The 17,640-nt window shown below is 46.6% G+C and overlaps 1 protein-coding gene and 1 long non-coding RNA gene across 2 annotated transcripts; both read left to right on the top strand.

Moving 5' to 3' along the window:
* Window positions 1–978: 978 nt before the first annotated feature.
* On the top strand, window positions 979–5,488 carry LOC140395220 (protein fem-1 homolog C-like). Its single transcript, XM_072482765.1, has one exon. The coding sequence runs from the start codon at window positions 1,132–1,134 to the stop codon at window positions 2,980–2,982; it is 1,851 nt and encodes a 616-aa protein (XP_072338866.1). The 5' UTR covers window positions 979–1,131; the 3' UTR covers window positions 2,983–5,488.
* A 10,042-nt stretch (window positions 5,489–15,530) lies between these two features.
* On the top strand, window positions 15,531–17,306 carry LOC140394816 (uncharacterized). Its single transcript, XR_011936018.1, has 2 exons — window positions 15,531–15,608; window positions 16,906–17,306. It is a non-coding gene; the product is annotated as an uncharacterized lncRNA (long non-coding RNA).
* The last annotated feature ends 334 nt before the right edge of the window (window positions 17,307–17,640 follow it).

The following is a 17,640-nucleotide window of genomic DNA, read 5'->3' as shown; positions in this document are numbered from 1 at the left end:
AATCCTAAAGCTGCAACAGTGTAAACTGTTGTTTAAATGCGTGCCAACTGCCATCAACATTACCGGTTACTAGAAATTGTTCTGGAGTTTTTAAACTACCCATCTTCTTCTTGCACTGGTGTTGCGTTTTCAGAGATTTCTTTTTCGACAAGATTGCTTTTACCCTTGATGTTCCACGTTGTCCTTGTAGCACCATTTCACCAAATTTGAAGACAGTGTCCTTCAAATCTTCACACTTCTGATCTTTTAGTTTTTGACCGCCACTCTTGGTACCATGTTATGTTCTTTTACAAAGACAATTACTGAATCAGCGTACTAAGGATCATCTAGTTCAGGACTAGTTCATAAACTGTGGTTAGGAAACCGATGCTATAAATCTGGAACTAATACAAACCCAACTGACCATGATGGTTTCTCCTCAAGACTCCCCCAGGCTACAGTGTCATGTGCTGCTACTTGCCTGACACCTACTGGTTGGAGGCTATACATATTTACACATACACTTGATAATGCACATCAGTACAGAGGTGAAGCACATTGGGCCTCCGAGGTTGTGAGATAACAACAACTATCGCAATCCCTGACTGAATGGACCATTTCATCATTATTTAACTGACTGAACGTGGGCTTCACAAACCTCACAACCGCTATCGCCAACCTTTCAATTGATCCCGCGTCCTTATCAACTGAATGATGAATCTGATTCCGTAGCCAGGCAGGATTCTACCCGCTGATTAGCTACCTTGGCCATCAGTCAATGGTGGGCCGAGCCTATCGCCTGACGAGCTCGAAGCCACCATGGGGTTTCCGGCGGTTGGACTCGCCTGGGGTAGTTCAGCACCTCAAACAACCGGCATGCACGGCGGCGGGGCCCAGAGGCGCAGGCGCAGCTATGCACCGGTGGTTTCTGGAGCTTGTAGTTTGTCGCGCGGACAGACTCCCCAGCATGCGCGGCGGCGCCCGCGGACGCATGCGCGGAGAGATCCCGGCCCGAGCCGTCAGCTGGAGGTCTCCATTTTACTTTCTACAAATAATATCGGTCGTTCCAGGGCCGAGGGTGGCTGCGGGTTCCCACCTTCCTTCCTTCTTTATTGGCCCGGCCGGTGTTTAAATGGCAGCAGGGGCTCGAAGATGGACATCAAGACGGCAATTTTCAACGCAGCTCGGGACGGGAAGTTGAAACTTATGCAGAAGTTGCTCAACAACCGGAGCACCGAGGAGCTGGAGGCGGTGACATTGGAGAAAACCAACGGTGGCACCCCCCTGCTCATCGCCTCCAGGTACGGCCACCTGCAGGTGGTCGACTACCTGATGGAGCACTGCAAGGCCAAGGTGGAGCTGGGCGGCTCGGTCAATTTCGACGGGGAAACCATCGAAGGGGCCCCGCCGCTCTGGGCAGCCTCAGCCGCCGGGCACCTGTCGGTAGTCCGGAGTCTCCTGGAACACGGGGCGTCCGTCAACAACACCACCCTGACCAACTCCACCCCACTGCGGGCAGCCTGCTTCGATGGCCACCTGGAGATCGTCAAGTACCTCATCGAGCACAGAGCAGACATGGAAGTGGCCAATCGGCATGGGCATACTTGCCTCATGATCTCATGCTATAAAGGGCATAAAGAGATTGCCAAGTATTTGCTGGAGAAGGGGGCGGATGTGAATAGGAAGAGTGTGAAGGGGAACACTGCTTTGCACGATTGTGCAGAATCAGGAAGCCTGGAAATCATGAAAACGCTGCTAAAATGTGGGGCTAAAATGGAAAAGGATGGTTATGGAATGACCCCCTTACTTGCTGCCAGTGTCACAGGCCACATGAATATTGTGGAGTTTCTTATTAACCATGTACAGACCAGGAAGGAAGACCGAATTGATGCACTTGAACTGCTGGGAGCCACATTTGTTGATAAGAAAAGGGACTTGCTGGGAGCTATGAAGTTTTGGAAGAGAGCAATGGAGAAGAGACACAGTGATAAAAGCAAAGTAGTTAAGAAGCCACAGGTCGGACAGTTGGTGCTGGCCTATGATTATGCAAAGGAAGTTACAACTTCTGAAGAACTGGAGGCCCTGATCACTGACCCAGATGAGATGAGGATGCAAGCTTTATTAATTCGAGAGAGAATTCTTGGTCCATCCCATCCAGACACCTCCTACTATATCCGTTACCGAGGTGCAGTCTATGCTGATTCTGGAAACTTTGAAAGGTGCATAAATTTGTGGAAATATGCATTGGATATGCAGCAGAACAATTTAGACCCATTGAGCCCTATGACTGCTAGTAGTTTGCTCTCATTTGCTGAACTCTTTTCTTTTGTCCTGCAAGACCGTCCAAAAGGCACCCTAGCCATGAAGGTGTCATTCAATGACCTGATGGGCATCTTGTGCAAAAGTGTTCGTGAAGTAGAGCGGGCAGTGAATCAGCGCGAGAACCCACCAGATGTGGCACAGTTCACTAAAGCTTTGTCCATTATTTTGCACTTGATCTCCTTGCTGGAAAAGGTCAAATGTAGCCCTGACCAGGAGCATTATAAGAAGCAAACCATCTATCGCCTCCTGAAGTTGAACCCAAGAGGAAAGGGTGGATTTACCCCATTGCATCTAGCTGTTGACAAGGACACAACATCAGTTGGCCGCTATCCAGTTTGCAAGTTCCCCTCATTGCAAGTGACCTCGGTACTATTGGAATGCGGTGCTGACGTTGACTCAAGAGATTATGAGAACAATACTCCCCTGCATATAGCTGCATTCAACAACAATCTTGATATTATGAACATGTTAATTGACACTGGGGCACATTTTGATGCTACCAATTCCTCCAAGAAAACTGCTTGGGATTTGTTGGATGAAAAGAAAATGGCCAAGAATTTGATTCAACCTATCAACCACATCACCCTCCAGTGCCTTGCTGCTCGTGCCATTGAAAAACATAAGGTGATTTACAAAGGATTAATTCCAGAAGGACTGGATGCATTCATTCAACTACACTGAAGTGCCTGCACAGGTGCTTCTCATAGGGGTTTAATAACTCTTACTGACAGATAAATTTGACACAGACACTTCAGTGAAATTAAAATCAGTCTGCCTCCTGAAGGGCTATTTATATGTTATAGGGCTAAGACTTTAAGGTGGAACAAACAAAATTAGTTTTGCAGAATACTCGTTGGTTACTCTGTGTATTATCCATTCTGGATTGCAGCAAAGGCTGAATGTTGGGGTGAAGGAGAAGTTAGAAGTCAGTAGTTCGTTTACAGAAAATTAGTTTGTAATCTGCGAATCCTTTTTTATTATTGTGCCTCCTCCACTTGGCTTTCTTTCCCCATTGCTCTCATGCTGCAACCCTGGCTCAATGGATCACAACCCATACATCTTGTACATTGTTCACAGAATTCTAGATTTCTGTCCAGCTGTTAATTCATAGGCAAGTCATATTCTCAACTGTACTTCAAAATCAAAGGAGAAGCACACCTAATTAATCCCAGTGCCCCTCATGTGTTTCAACTGCCTTTTAAGATTCAGCAAAGAATATATCCAGTCTGTTCCACCAGGTCCAAAGATAGACACAGTGTGAGTTACGCTTTAAATTTCAAACCCAATGACTTCCCAAAATAAAATGCATCACAGGTTGAATGGAACACTTGAGGTAAAGAACCAATTGGAATGTGTCCCCAGAATTGGAAAGTGGAAAAAATTACCAATGCAGGAAACAAACAGCATGCTGCTCAACATTGGATAGGGTAAGATAGGTTAGTGTATCAGTTTATTTCAGATACTGACCAGCCTATTGAGTTTCCCTCATTTCTGTCCCAATTTTACATGAGATTTCCATGTTATGTACACGTTATGTATGTAATAATAAATGTACAGAACACTTTCTATACATGATTTAGTAAAACCAGATTTTACTTTTATTAAAGGCTGGTTTGTTACCAGTAAGCTTATTTTTCCTATTACTGTAATATCTTGATCATTGCAGCCTAAGTATCAAACCTTTCACTATTCAACCATCTATCAACAAGACCTGGGGTTGATGAAAGATTTTTAGTGGGCTTGGAGGAAGGGTGAAATAGTGGAATGAAGCACCGTTTGGAAATCTAATATCCAGTAAAAGGTATATGTAGCATGCTATAATGTTTGGTAGGTTCATCCACAAAACTTTATTATTGCAGTGGTTTTACCAGGACAGCAAAGATATTCACAATTGTGGCAAAAGCTATTCAGCCTCTTTTGGCCCATCAGCGCTATACATCTCTCTTATTGCTAAAGCACACAAGTGGAATCTGTCCCAAATCCAGGAATTGATAAACTAAACCTGTTTAAAGCATGGAGGCTCACTATGGTGGCTAAGTTTCATATCCAATTTACCCTTGGACTGGATATTCTCTCAATTTTAAGAATAACCTCTTTTTGCATAGCATGCTTCTGTCAGATACTAACTGTTTTAGTAACAGGGTTTAATCCACCACTGTATCCTTTGGCACATAAGAGAATGGCAGATGTGTTTTCTAAATCGGGCCTGCTTGTTTGAATTCAGTGAGGCATTCAATTATCATCTTAGTATTTCCCCACCCGCTGCCACCATCCCATGCAGTCAGTTTTTGATATTTCCCCTTCATAAATATACACATACCTTTTGTCTACAATCTGTTGTTACAAACAAAATGTCAAAAGGCCAAGCAAAACTATGTTTAAGTTGTTCCCTGGAAATGAAAAATGGGAGCCTTGAGTTGCATGCTATCTCAGCAGCCTCCAACCTTTTCATTCAAATTTAAAAAAGGGATAGCTGTGCAAGTTCAACTTCCTGATTTGCTAACGTGCAATCTGATTCAAGAAAAACGGGGAATGTTCAAAGTAACCTCATTGCAACAGAAGTGAACTGCAAATATTAAAAATGCAAAAGCGGTGTTTTTTCCCCCTGGCACACATCACTGAAATAAAACAGAGCAGATTAATCTTTTTGAGTACCCAATGTATTTTGAAATTTGCATGTTTGTTATCTGCTAAAATGATTTTTCTTAACACTGGATATTCTAAGTATCATTTGAACCCTTTGAGCTGTCCAAAAGTCAGTGTTCTCTGAAGTAAAACAGATGTATGGTTTTTTTTTAAAACAGTGTAAAAAATGTAACTGCAGCTTACATACAGTTAAAGGATGGCAGAGATTTTAAACCCTGTTGTAAATACTGGGACTGTTCAAGGCACTATGTATAGATCTAATTTGTTTTATGGGGCTTTATTTTATGGAAAAACTTGGAAACCAGTGTGTGACTGCATGTTTTCACACAGTGCACAAAAATGCTAATATTGATTTTGTTAAGCATTTCATAACTACACTTAGAAACTTAGCTTTCAGAATCTATTTATTTTAGCATATTTTTTGCCCATTCAGAGTTTACAGTAGATTGTTTGGCTTAAAGAGTATTTAAATGCAAATTGCTGCTGAGCTGGACTTGTGTGAATTGGCTGGCTCTTATAATAAAAGTGTATCCAAAGCAAACTGATGTAGAATGTTAATTATTCATACCTTCTGACAAATAAATGGTAAATCTAGGAAAAGGATACCTTTAGATTAAAGGAGGGAGGAAAGACCAGAGTTTAGGGAGTTGCAAAACTTTAAATTCCAGGAAAGAAATTGGTGCATTCTTGCTTTCAATTCCTTACACGCCGAGTTTGAGAAATAAAAATGTTCACAAGTAGTGACCAAAATAACAGCAGCAAACAAGAGATTAGAATGTTGTGACAGAGACTCGAATCCCTCCCAAAGGAGGTCCAAGGAGTGCCTCACCAGATAGTGAGCAATGCTAAAATACTAGATGGATTTGCACTCTAGAGAGTTAACAATTATTAAGGGAATAAAGATATTTGGATTGTCAGAAGAACTGAATTTCTCACTGGCACCTTCAGCAGGAGAAGGGATGTTGAAATTAGGATATGAGTATTAATTCTCATTGTTTTTGGATCCCTTTCTTTGACTTCACCTCTCCAAATCTCAATTTTTTCCCCCCTATCCCACTACCCTCCCGGGTTACCTGCGCTCTTCTAATTCTGATCTCTGAGCATCCACAGTTCTTAAAAATAAATTTAGAGTACCTGCTTATTTTCAATTAAGGGACAAATCCACTTACCCTGCACATCTTTTTGGGTTTTAGGGGTGAGACCCAGGCAGACATGGGGAGAATGTGCAAACTCTACACGGACAGTGACCTGGGGCCGGGATCGAACCTGGGTCCTTGGCGCTGTGAGGCAGCAATGCCAACCACTGCACCACCGTGCCGCCCTGAACATCCACAGTTTTAATACACTTTCCTTCTTTAAGGCTACCACTTTGACCAAGCGTTTGATTTTATATGTCCCATGTGATTTGGTGTCATGTTTTATAATGGGTGTCAAGTGTCTTGAAACATTTTATTAAGTTAATTGCACTGTATAAGTATGGGTTGCTGTAAATGAAAAACTAATGGTACCATCAAAGCTAAGAGATGGCGGGTGGCGTGGGCGAGCAGGGCGGCCGCAGCAACAAGAGCTCCCGCCGGTGGCTGCGATTCACGGCGATTTCGGGGAAATCCCCAAGTCTTCACGCACACCCCCCCCCCCCCCCCCCCGACTATCGTCGGCCTTTGGAGCCGTCACGAGCAGCCAGCGGGGCCGGTTTAAAAACCAGCGAAGAACCCTGCGCGGGTGTCGGTCGGCGGGGGCTGAGGCGCTGGGCCCGGAGCGGCGTTGAGGTCAGAGCAGTGGGGGTGGAGCTACGAGGAGGCCGAGGCGGCAGGCCCGAGGCCAGGGCACCATGTAGGGAGGGTGCTCCACGTCGGATGGCTCCCACCTAGGAGGAAGAAAGAAGGCTGAAGCCTGGTCCCAGGGGAGCTCTGGGTGAATGCAGAGGAGAAAGAAAGAAGGTTGAAGGAAGTTTGGTGAACTTTTTTTTTTTCTCTCCCCTTTTTTTTCCAAAAAAAGAATAAGTCAGATTGATGAAGGACAGAAGGGTGAAGGGGGAGAGAGGAGAAAAGAAAGAATATAAAAAACAATAAGTCGCTAAAGGATGCGAAGAGCAGCGTCGACGAAAGGAGGAAATGCGGGTTCGCCGCTGAAGGAGAAGACTAGCAAAAGTGTTGACAGGATGGCGGAAGCCGAACTGCAAGGCGGGGCCGCACTACTTACGGTGGAGAAGATGACCGAGGTGATGGTGGTGGAGCTGGAAAAACAGTTTGTGGGGCACATGGAGGCCTTGAGGAAAGAGACGGCAGTCGTGTTGAGGTCATTGGTGGAGGAGGCAATCGGCCCGATGAGGGTGGAGGTGGCAAAGGCATCGGCCGAGGTGAGAGAGCAGGGCGAGAAGGTGGAGGAGGCCGTGTCATGACACAGCGACCAGGTCACCTCGATGGGGGACGAGCTGCGGAGGGTGGTGGAGGTTAACTGAGGACTCCGAGCAAAGCTGGAAGACTTGGAAAACCGCTCAAGGCGGCACAAGTTGAGAATTGTGGGCTTGCCCGAAGGGACAGAGGGCCCAAGGCCAACGCAATACTTAGCTAAGAAGTTGGCGGAGCTGATGGGGGACGGTGAGAGCCCCACCCTGTACGAGCTAGACCGAGCTCATCGGTCATTAAGGCCGAAGCCCAAAGTGAACGAGCCGCCAAGGGCAGTAATTATCTGCTTCCATAAGTTTTGCATGAAGGAGAAGGTATTAAGCTGGGCGAAGCAGAAGCGTGAGGTGCTGTGGGATGGTACTGCGGTTCGGATCCACCAGGACTTGACGGTGGAGTTGGCAAAAAGACGAGCGGCATTTGGGCGAGTGAAGGCAGCTTTGTACAAGAAGGGGGTGCAATTTGGTATGGTGTACCCGGCGAAGTTGAGAGTAACATATAACTCCAAAGACTTTTATTTTGAGACAGCGGAGGCGGCTGAGGTGTTCGTGAGGGCAGAAGGCTTGGGACAGACGTGAAGAGCGGAACTGGAAGAGAGACTGTGGACTGTGTTTGAGCGTCTGGAAAATGTATAAATGTTACAACTTTCTTTTTACTGATTTGTATTAAAATTTACTTCTCTTTGCATTGTTACAGAGTTCAAGTTAATGGTGCTCTGTGTTGCGACGGTTAAATGTTATGTTCGTGGATTGTTGGGTTTGTTTTGGTGTTTCTCTGGGACTGGGTGGAAGGGGGCGAGAGGTCTTGGCGGGGGGAGCCACCCGCGCTAGCTAACTAAAGTCAGTTAGTGAACAGGGGTGAGGTGAGAGGAGGGCTGCGGACGTTGGAGCCTGGAGAGCAGGCGTCAATGGGCCTACGAGGCGAGCGAGAGGGGGGGAAGGGATGGATGTTGGGGGATGTTTTTGTAGGGGGGGTTCTTGGGAGGGGGGGGAAGGGGTTCGATGTTAACAATGGACAGGGGCGGGTCAGGCATATGGGGCAGGGCCCGGTGGTATGGTGATGGATAAGAAAGGTGGGGGGGGGGGGTGTGAGAGACCCCCAGTAAGGATAGTCACGTGGAACGTGAGAGGGCTAGGAGGTCCGGTCAAGGGTGCTTGCACATCTTAAAAGTTTGAAAGCCGATGTAGCAATGCTGCAGGAGACTCACTTGAGGGTGAAGGACCAGGTGAGACTTAAAAAGGGCTGGGTTAGCCAAGTGTTTCACTCCAGATTTGATGGAAGGGCTCGAGGGGTAGTGGTGTTGATCAGCAAAAGGGTACGCTTCCAGATGGGGAATGTGGTGGCAGATCAGGGGGGTAGATATGTGATTGTGGCAGGGGCGCTGGAGGGGAGATTAGTGGCGCTGTTAAGTGTATACGGTCCCAATTGGGACGATGTGGGATTCGCGAGGAAGGTGTTTGGGGCTATTCCCGACTTGGACACGCATGAGCTGATTGTGGGGGGGGACTGGAACTTGGTGCAGGAGCCAAGGTTGGACAGATCACGGCCGCGCTCGCTGGTCCCATCAGGGGGTGCGAAGGCGCTGGCTGGGCTAATGGTGGAAATGGGAGGGGTGGATCCTTGGATGTTTCTGCACCCAAGGGAACGGGAGTACTCGTTTTTCTCAGCGGTCCATAAGGTATACTCGCGGATCGAGTGTGGTGGGGAAGGCTTTGCTGGCTGGAGTCAAGGGGTCGGAATACTCTGCAATTGCAGTGTCAGATCACGCTCCACATTGGGTGTATATGGTGCTGGAGAAGGGGGTAGCACATAGACCGGGGTGGAAACTGGATGTGGGGCTTTTGGGGAACCAAGTGTTCTGTGAGAAAATTGAAAAGGCAATTAAGGAATATGTAGGTTTCAGTTGTACGGGTGAGGTGTCGAAGGCAGTGGTCTGGGAGGCTCTAAAGGCGGTGGTGAGGTAATTTCGTTTAAGGCCAGGGTGGACAAAGAGGAGAGGTTGGAGCGGCAGAGGGTAATAGATGAAATGCTGGAGGTAGATAGGAGGTATGCAGAGGATGGGGACCCGGCGAAGCTGGAAAAGAGGAAGGAACTACAGGCGAGCTTCGACCGACTGTCCACCAGGAAGGTGGTGCGCCAACTGAGACGAGCAAGGGGTGCAGTTTATGAACATGGAGATAAGGCAGGTTAGCAGGTCAGCACCGGAGGGAGGCAGCGGCAAGGGAAAATCTTCAGGTGAGGGATAGGGCAGGGAAGTTGGTGGTGGCTCCAGTGCTGATTAACAAGGTTTTTGAGGAGTTTTATGAGAGGTTGTACAAGTCAGAGCCACCCGGGGGAGACCGTGAGATGCAGGAATTTCTAGATGAGTTGGAGTACCCAAGGCTAGGGGAGGGGGACAGGGCTACATTAGAAGGAGCTATAGCGGAGCAGGAGATAAAGGATGCGATTGGGAGGATGCAGTCGGGGAAGGTGGCAGGGCCGGATGGGTTTCTGGTGGAATATTATAAAAAATTCAAGGACAGGTTGGCACCCCTGATGGTGGGGATGTTTGAGGAGGGAACCTTGGGGCAGGCATCGATTTCACTGTTCCTAAAAAAAGATAAGGATCCGACAGAGTGTGGGTCGTATCGGCCCATATCACTTCTGAATGTGGACACAAAAGTGTTGGCGAAGGTACTGGCGGGTAGGCTGGAGGAGTGCCTCCCGAAGGTGATAGGAGAGGATCAGTCAGGGTTCGTGAAAGGGAGGCAGCTGTTTTCGAACATTAGGAGGGTTTTGAATGTCATTATGGCACCAGCGGAAGGGAAGGAAACAGAGGTAGTTGTGGCATTGGACACCGAGAAGGCGTTTGATCGGGTAGAATGGGGGTACCTGATGGCAGTGCTGGAACGGTTTGGGATTGGACCAAGGTTTGTGAACTGGGTAAAACTATTATATAAGGAGCCGAAGGCGAGTGTCCGCACAAATAATATCAGTTCGAGATACTTTTCTCTCCACTGTGGGACGAGACAGGGATGTCCTATGTCCCCCCTGCTGTTTGCACTTGCGATTGAGCTGTTGGCCATTGCATTGAGAAGTTCGGGAGCATGGAAAGGAATAGTGCGGGGTGGGGGGGTAGAGCATTGGGTGTCCTTATATGCCGACGACTTGCTGCTGTATGTGTCGGAACCGAGTGCGTCGATAGGAGGAATATTGGAGCTACTGCGGGTATTTAGGTCTTTCTCGGGGTACAAGCTGAACCTGGACAAGAGTGAGTATTTTGTGGTGTCTCGGCCAGGGGTGGGGGGGGCTGCCATTCCGTAGGGCAGGGACTCATTTTAGGTATCTGGGGGTGCAGGTTGCCCGGGAGTGGGGGAGGCTTTGCAGGTACAACATCACTAGTTTGGTGGGGAGAGTGAAAGCCGATCTGGCAAGGTGGGATGGCCTTCCTCTGTCACTGGCGGGTCGGGTACAGACGGTTAAAATGAATTTGTTTCCGCGATTCCTGTTTATTTTTCAATGCCTACCGATTTTCCTGCCAGTCTTTTTTCAGGGAGATTGAGGGAAGGATTACCTCATTCATATGGGGAGGGAAGGTGGCCAGAGTGAGAAAGGTGCTGCTACAGAGGGGAAGGCAGGCAGGGGGTTTGGGTCTCCCGAACCTGTTGTACTACTATGGGGTGGCGACTGTGGAGAAGGTGCGGAGCTGGGTCAGAGGGGTTGATTCTCAGTGGGTCAGAATGGAGGACAGTTTGTGCAGGGGGTCGGGGCTGAAGGCACTAGCAACAGCGCCGCTCCCGATAGCTCCGGGGAAATATTCAGGGATTCTGTTAATAATAGCTTCATTGAAAATCTGGAGGCAGTTTCGCCAACACTTCGGGTTGGGGGTAGGGTCAAGGGAAATGCCGATTCTGGGGAACCACAGATTTGAGCCAGGGAGGTGGGATGGAAGTTTTCGGAAATGGGAGGAGAGGGGGATTAAGACGCTAAAAGATTTGTTTCTTCGGGGTCGGTTTGCAGGATTGAGGGAGCTGGAAGCGAAGCATGGGCTAGAGCAGGGAGAAGTGTTTAGGTACATGCAGGTTCGGGATTTTGCCAGGAAGGAGATACAGAGCTTCCCAGAGGAACCGGCCTCCACATTGCTGGAGGAGGTGTTGACGACAAGGGGACTGGAGGAGGGGGCAGTGTCAGCGGTGTACGGAGCTATTTTGGAAGAGGATAAGGCACCACTGGAAGGGATCAAAGCAAAGTGGGAGGAAGAGCTGGGAGAGGTTATAGAGGAGGGGGTCTGGTGTGAGGTGCTCCGGAGAGTGAATGCCTCCACCTCATGTGCAAGGTTGGGGCTGACACATCTGAAGGTGGTATATAGAGTGCACCTCACGAGGGTGAGGATGAGCCGATTTTTTGAAGGAGTAGAGGATGTGTGTGAGATTTGCGGGGGGGAGGGGGGGCCCTATTCATGTTCATATGTTTTGGTCCTGTCCAAAGCTAGGGGAGTACTGGAAGGAGGTGTTGGGGGTAATTTCCAAGGTGGTGCGTGTGAAACTGGACCCGGGTCCCCGGGAGGTCATATTCGGGGTGTCGGACCAGCCAGGGTTGGAAACGGGTGCGGAGGCAGATATCATAGCCTTCGCCTCGTTGATCGCCCGAAGGCGGATCCTGCTGGGATGGAGAGCAGCCTCCCTGGCGTGGCGGGGGGACCTGTTGGAATACTTGACCCTTGAGAAGGTTAAGTTTGAACTGAGGGGAAGCTCGGAGGGGTTCTACAAATCATGGGCACTATTTATTATGCACTTTCAAGAACTGGATAACATCGAACATTAGTTGGGGAGGGGGGCTGTGTAGATTAAGGGTGACTGGGTAATCCCTGATTCCTTTTTGTCATTTGTTTATGTAAACATGCAGGCTGATGTTTGGGGGTTGGTGGGCGGATGGGATCGTTGTTATTGTTATGGGGATTGACATATCTTGCTGATTATTGTTTATTGTTGATCGGTGTAAATGCGGGAGAAAATGTGAAAAAGGAGAATAAAAATATTTTCTTTAAAAGCTAAGAGATGGCAGCGATTCAATTTGATAAAAAGGATTTTGTACCTTCACACAGCTATTTACTGTAATTTTTTACCTCAACCAGCTTGGATCCATATACAGTTTACAATTCAAGTACACAAGGCTTTCAGAGATAGTGTTCAGCTTGATTTTCATTCCTTCCCTTTATGGTTTAGGTGCTAATTTCAGTGCATAGTGTGTAACAGTAATGTAGAGTAGGGTTGTATACCTGGAGCTGATAGGGCAGTAATGGGGATCCTCTTATACCCCAAAACTAGAATCGTGTTGGTGTGAATGTTGGATGAAGGCAGGATTGGGTTTGTCTTTAATGCCGCTACAGTCAATTGGCCTTCCAATGATCAATGACCGGATTGGCCATATGGAAAAGGGACAGGAAAGTGACCACTGGTCTTGGAGTTGTAGGACAGCATGGGTAGCGAATTGAAGATGAAACAAAACTGAATTCTCACAAATTAAACTTTGTGAAAAATTTAAGCTGAATTTCTCAGTTTCCAACTATCTCCACCTTCTCCAGTTACGGGGTGGCACAGTGGTTAGCTTGTTGCTTCACAGCGCCAGGGTCCCCGGTTCGATTCCCACTTGGGTCACTGTCCGTGCAGAGTCTGCACAGTCTCCCCGTGTTCTGCATGGGTTTCCTCCGGTTTCCTCCCACAAATCCCGAAAAACGTGCATGTTAGGTAAATTGGACATTTTGAATTCCCCGCCGGTGTGTGGCGACTGAGGGCTCTGCTCAGTAACTTCATTGCAATGTTAATGTAAGTCTACTTACGACAATAATAAAGACTATTATTATTAAACTGCTGATTTAAGGCACATGGGAACAAGTATTTTGGTGCAGACAAGTCTGCACCGACCCTCTGAAGGAGTACTCTACCTAGGCCCCAGTCTCATGCCCCAATCCACCTAACCTGCACTTCTTTGGACTGGGAGTAAACCAGAGCACTCGGAGGAAACACATTGAGAAATAAATATTTCAGGGTACATAATATTTTGGAAAGCAGACAGCCCTGATAGTAAAGGATGAAAAAATGACATCAATGAGGAAGGATCTAGGAGGAACATCATGAAGTAGAATTAGAGGTTTGCACGGTGACGCAGTGGTCAGTGGCGCAGTGACAAAGGGTCATCTTGACTCGAAACGTTAGCTCTTTTCTCTCCCTACAGATGCTGCCAGGCCTGCTGAGATTTTCCAGCATTTTCTCTTTGGTTTTTACTAAATTGCCCCTTAATTGGAAAAATGAAGTAAAATTAGTATAGGTGTAGATTAGGAATAACAAGAATCAGTAAATGGTGAGAGTAGTTTATACGCCTCCGAACAATAATTATACTGTTAATAATAATCTTTATTATTGTCACAAGTAGGCTTACATTACCACTGCAATGAAGTTACTGTGACAAACCCCCAGTCGCCACATTCCGGTGCCTGTTCGGGTACACTGAGGGAGAATTCAGAATGTCCAATTCACCTAACAGCACATCTTTCGGGACTTGTGGGAGGAAACTGGAGCACCCGGAGGAAACCCATACAGAACGTACAGACTCCGCACAGACAGTGACCCAAGAGGGAATTGAACCTGGGACCCTGGCGCTGTGAGGCGGCACGGTGGCGCTGTGGTTAGCACTGCTGCCTCATGGCGCCGAGGACCCGGGTTCGATCCCGGACCTGGGTCACTGTCCGTATGGAGTTTGCACATTCTCCCCGTGTCAGTGTGTGTCTCACCCCCACAACCCAAAGTTGTGAGGGTAGATGGATTGGCCACGCTAAATTGCCCCTTAATTGGAAAAAACTAAAAAAAAACATACTGCGTTAACAAAAAGTTATTGGAGTGTGTAACAAAAGCAATGTAATAATTGTGGGGAACTTTAATCTTCACATTGAACATACAGTGCAGAAGGATGCCATTCAGCCCATCAAGTCTACACCGACCCACAACCCAAAGATGTGCAGAATAGGTAGATTGGCTATGCTTAATTGCTCCGTAATTGGGGGGGAAAAAGAATTGGGAATTTTAAATTTTAAAATAAATAAATTTCTTTCAAAAGACATCAAATTTGTAAAGGTTCATGGTCAGAGAGACTTGGTGGTGCCCATACAAAGAACTCAAAAGTTAGTGTGCAAGTACAGCAAGCAATTAAGACGGCAAATGGCATGTTGGCCTTTATTACAAAGAGATTGGAATACAGGAATAAAGTATTTACAATGGTATAGAGTTTTAGTGAGACCACATCTGGAATATGTCGCCCATATTTAAAGATAACTTGTTTTGGAGGCAGTATATCAAAGGTCCTGGGATGAGGAGGTTTTTGCTTGATAAGGTGGACACATAGGTTATTTCCACTGGTTGGGGAATCTAGAACATGGGAGCAGAGTGTCAGGATAAAGAGAGTCAATCATTTAGAACTGAGATGAGGAGAAATTTCTTCAAAGGGTTACGATCTTTGGAATTCCCACCCGCAAGTTATGGTTGTTCCGTCATTGAGTATATTTAAGGCTGGGGTGGACAGATATTTGAGATCTTCGAGAATCAGTGGTTTGGGGAGGAGGCAGAAAAGCAGATTTGAAACCCAAGATCAGCCATGATCATATTGAATAGCAGAGCAGGCACAGCGGGCTGTATGGTCTACTCCTATCTCTAGTTCTTGACCCCCTTCATCTGGTCCACTGGCTTTGAAAGCAGACCAAGGCAGGCCAGCAGCACGGTTCAATTCCCGTAACAGCCTCCCCGAACAGGCGCCGGAATGTGGCGACTAGGGGCTTTTCACAGTAACTCCATTTGAAGCCTACTTGTGACAATAAGCGAATTTCATTTCATCTGGGAGAAATAAATAAAAAATCGTAGGCCAATTTAGGAAACAATATTGGGGATATATCGCTCTGACCTCACCTATGCTTTACCAGGATAATCAAGCAAGTTCCATGAAACATGAGTAACGTAAAACTAGTCACTGGCAAGCCAACCTACCCTGAATTCCTATAGATATTTTCCACTTGCACGGACTTGTCCAGCTGCCGACTGAAGGCATTTAGCGATTCCATACCAGGCGTTCTGGCAATCTAGTCCATTGATTGATGAAGCTCCAAAAACATTCATGTTTTATACTGATTCCCTTTATCTTTCCCTCCCTGACAGGGCCTCAGTTTAATGCCTCATCCAAGAGATTATTGTTCAAAGCGAAATGGAACTGGTGAAATTACTCAAACTTAAGGTAGACAAAGCATGCTTTATATTCCAAGAAAAATATAGTTGAGGTTCAAGACTATAAAAATACTGTAAAGGAAAATTGTACAAGAGGACTGGATGAAGCCTTGATGTCAAGCTGCTTTTTAGTCAGATGAAAACATTAAAAGCATCTTCCAACTGTATCCCTTGCTATCCTGAAGACACTAACTCCAGCCAGTATTTTGAGTTTTATGGATACCAGCAACCCCAAACAAATGCTATCCTTTATGCAACAATCCAGACATTGCCAGCAGGCTGTTTCTTAGTTGTAGGAAGCATCAGAAGAAAGTTCAAACTGCCCTCAGCTGCATCATGCATGCTCTGGCTGAAGACAATGGGCAATTATTGGGGGGGGGGGAGAAATTCTATCCCATTTTGTTAACCTTTACAGTATTTTGGCATTGAAACAACAGACTCCTGTGCTGCTTTGGGTGAGATCAGATATCTTAAAAACAGACCAGGACTCAAACCCTGGGCTTTGTTCGTTTCAATTTATGACAACTACTGGCTCTATTTGTACATCATTGTTTCTACCCTAATCCCTCCCTGTTGTCTGCTTATTTATCTTTCTTCATTTCCATCTATATTTCTTCAGTTCTCCCCCATAAATGGTACTAAAAATTGCCCTTTCCACACAAAAATAAATAAATAAAAGGGTGGATGAAAGTATTTGTTGTTTTATCTCTGCAATGACCTCCTGCTGATGAGGGAGGCATATCTTGGCTTCAGGGGGAATTGCTGAGACCAATGAATAGGTGACAACGCAGTAAACATATAAGAAACAGTCAGGCGCACCAAAGTCAGAAAGCTCTACTTGGAAATGCATTTTTTTTTAAATTTAGCGTACATTCCCAATTCATTTTTTCCAATTAAGGGGCAATTTTAGCGTGGCCAATCCACCTACCCTACACATCTTTGGGTTGTGGGGATGAAACCCACGCTGACACGGGGAGAATGTGCAAACACCACACAGACAGTAACCCAGAGCCGGGATCGAATCTGGGACCTCAGCGCCGTGAGGCAGCAGTGGTATCCACTGTGCCACCGTGCTGCCCTTTTGCATTTCAAGCATCAGTGCTTTTTGTGTGAAGGAAAACTTCCAAACATCATGCCTAAATTTGCCTTTCACTCAATTGTACACCTGTGTTCTACTGTCACAGTTCAATGAAAACATTAGGCCTATGTTTGTGTTATCCACCAGTCAACATCCAAAATAGATCGTTTGATAATCACATTGTGGAAGTTTGCTGTGTGCAAATTGGATGTCTTGTTTCCTTTCGTAGAATCCAAAGTGCAGAAGGAGACCAGTCGTCCATTCAAGTCTGCACCGACCCTTGGAAACACCCTACCTGAGCCTACTCCCCCACCCCCACGCCCACCCTATCCCCATAACCCCACTTCATTTACCATGGCCAATCCACCTCACCTGCACATCTTTGGACTGTGGGAGGAAACCAGAGCACCCAGAGGAAACCCACGCAGACACGGGGAGAAAGTGCTGACTCCACAGTCTCCCAAGGCTGGAATTGAACCCAGGTCCCCGGTGCTGTGAGGGAGCAACGTTAACCACTGTGCCGCCCCCTATATTGCAAGTCATTATAGTCAAAGTACTTAATTGGCTATAAAGCGCTTTGGAACATCCTGAGGTCATGGAAGGCACAATAAAAGTACAAGTCTTTCTTCATATGTTTATGTTTCTCTTTTAGATGCTGCTGTACATCTTATATACCTCAAAGGGTTTTTCTCTCATCTAGTTAGTCCAGTCTTTCCTCATAACTCAGTCCTTTGAAAGGGGTGGGCTGTGAGGTGTAGGGGTTACTGGTGGATGAATTAGAATGACCTGAATGACTCTTCGCTTCCACATCTACTTTGTGGTCCAGTAAATGAACCTTGCCACTTATTACAGAATTCATTCCTCAAATTGTAAAATAAAGAGAATAGACACCATAAACCCCAGGAAAAACTTAAGTTTTCCCAAATAAAACGTAAGTTTGTGTTTCAATATTTTAATCACTGAA

Source organism: Scyliorhinus torazame, chromosome 18 (assembly GCF_047496885.1).
Source record: "Scyliorhinus torazame isolate Kashiwa2021f chromosome 18, sScyTor2.1, whole genome shotgun sequence".
Classification (NCBI taxonomy): Eukaryota; Metazoa; Chordata; class Chondrichthyes; order Carcharhiniformes; family Scyliorhinidae; genus Scyliorhinus; species Scyliorhinus torazame.
This window is presented reverse-complemented; position numbering and strand designations above follow the sequence as displayed.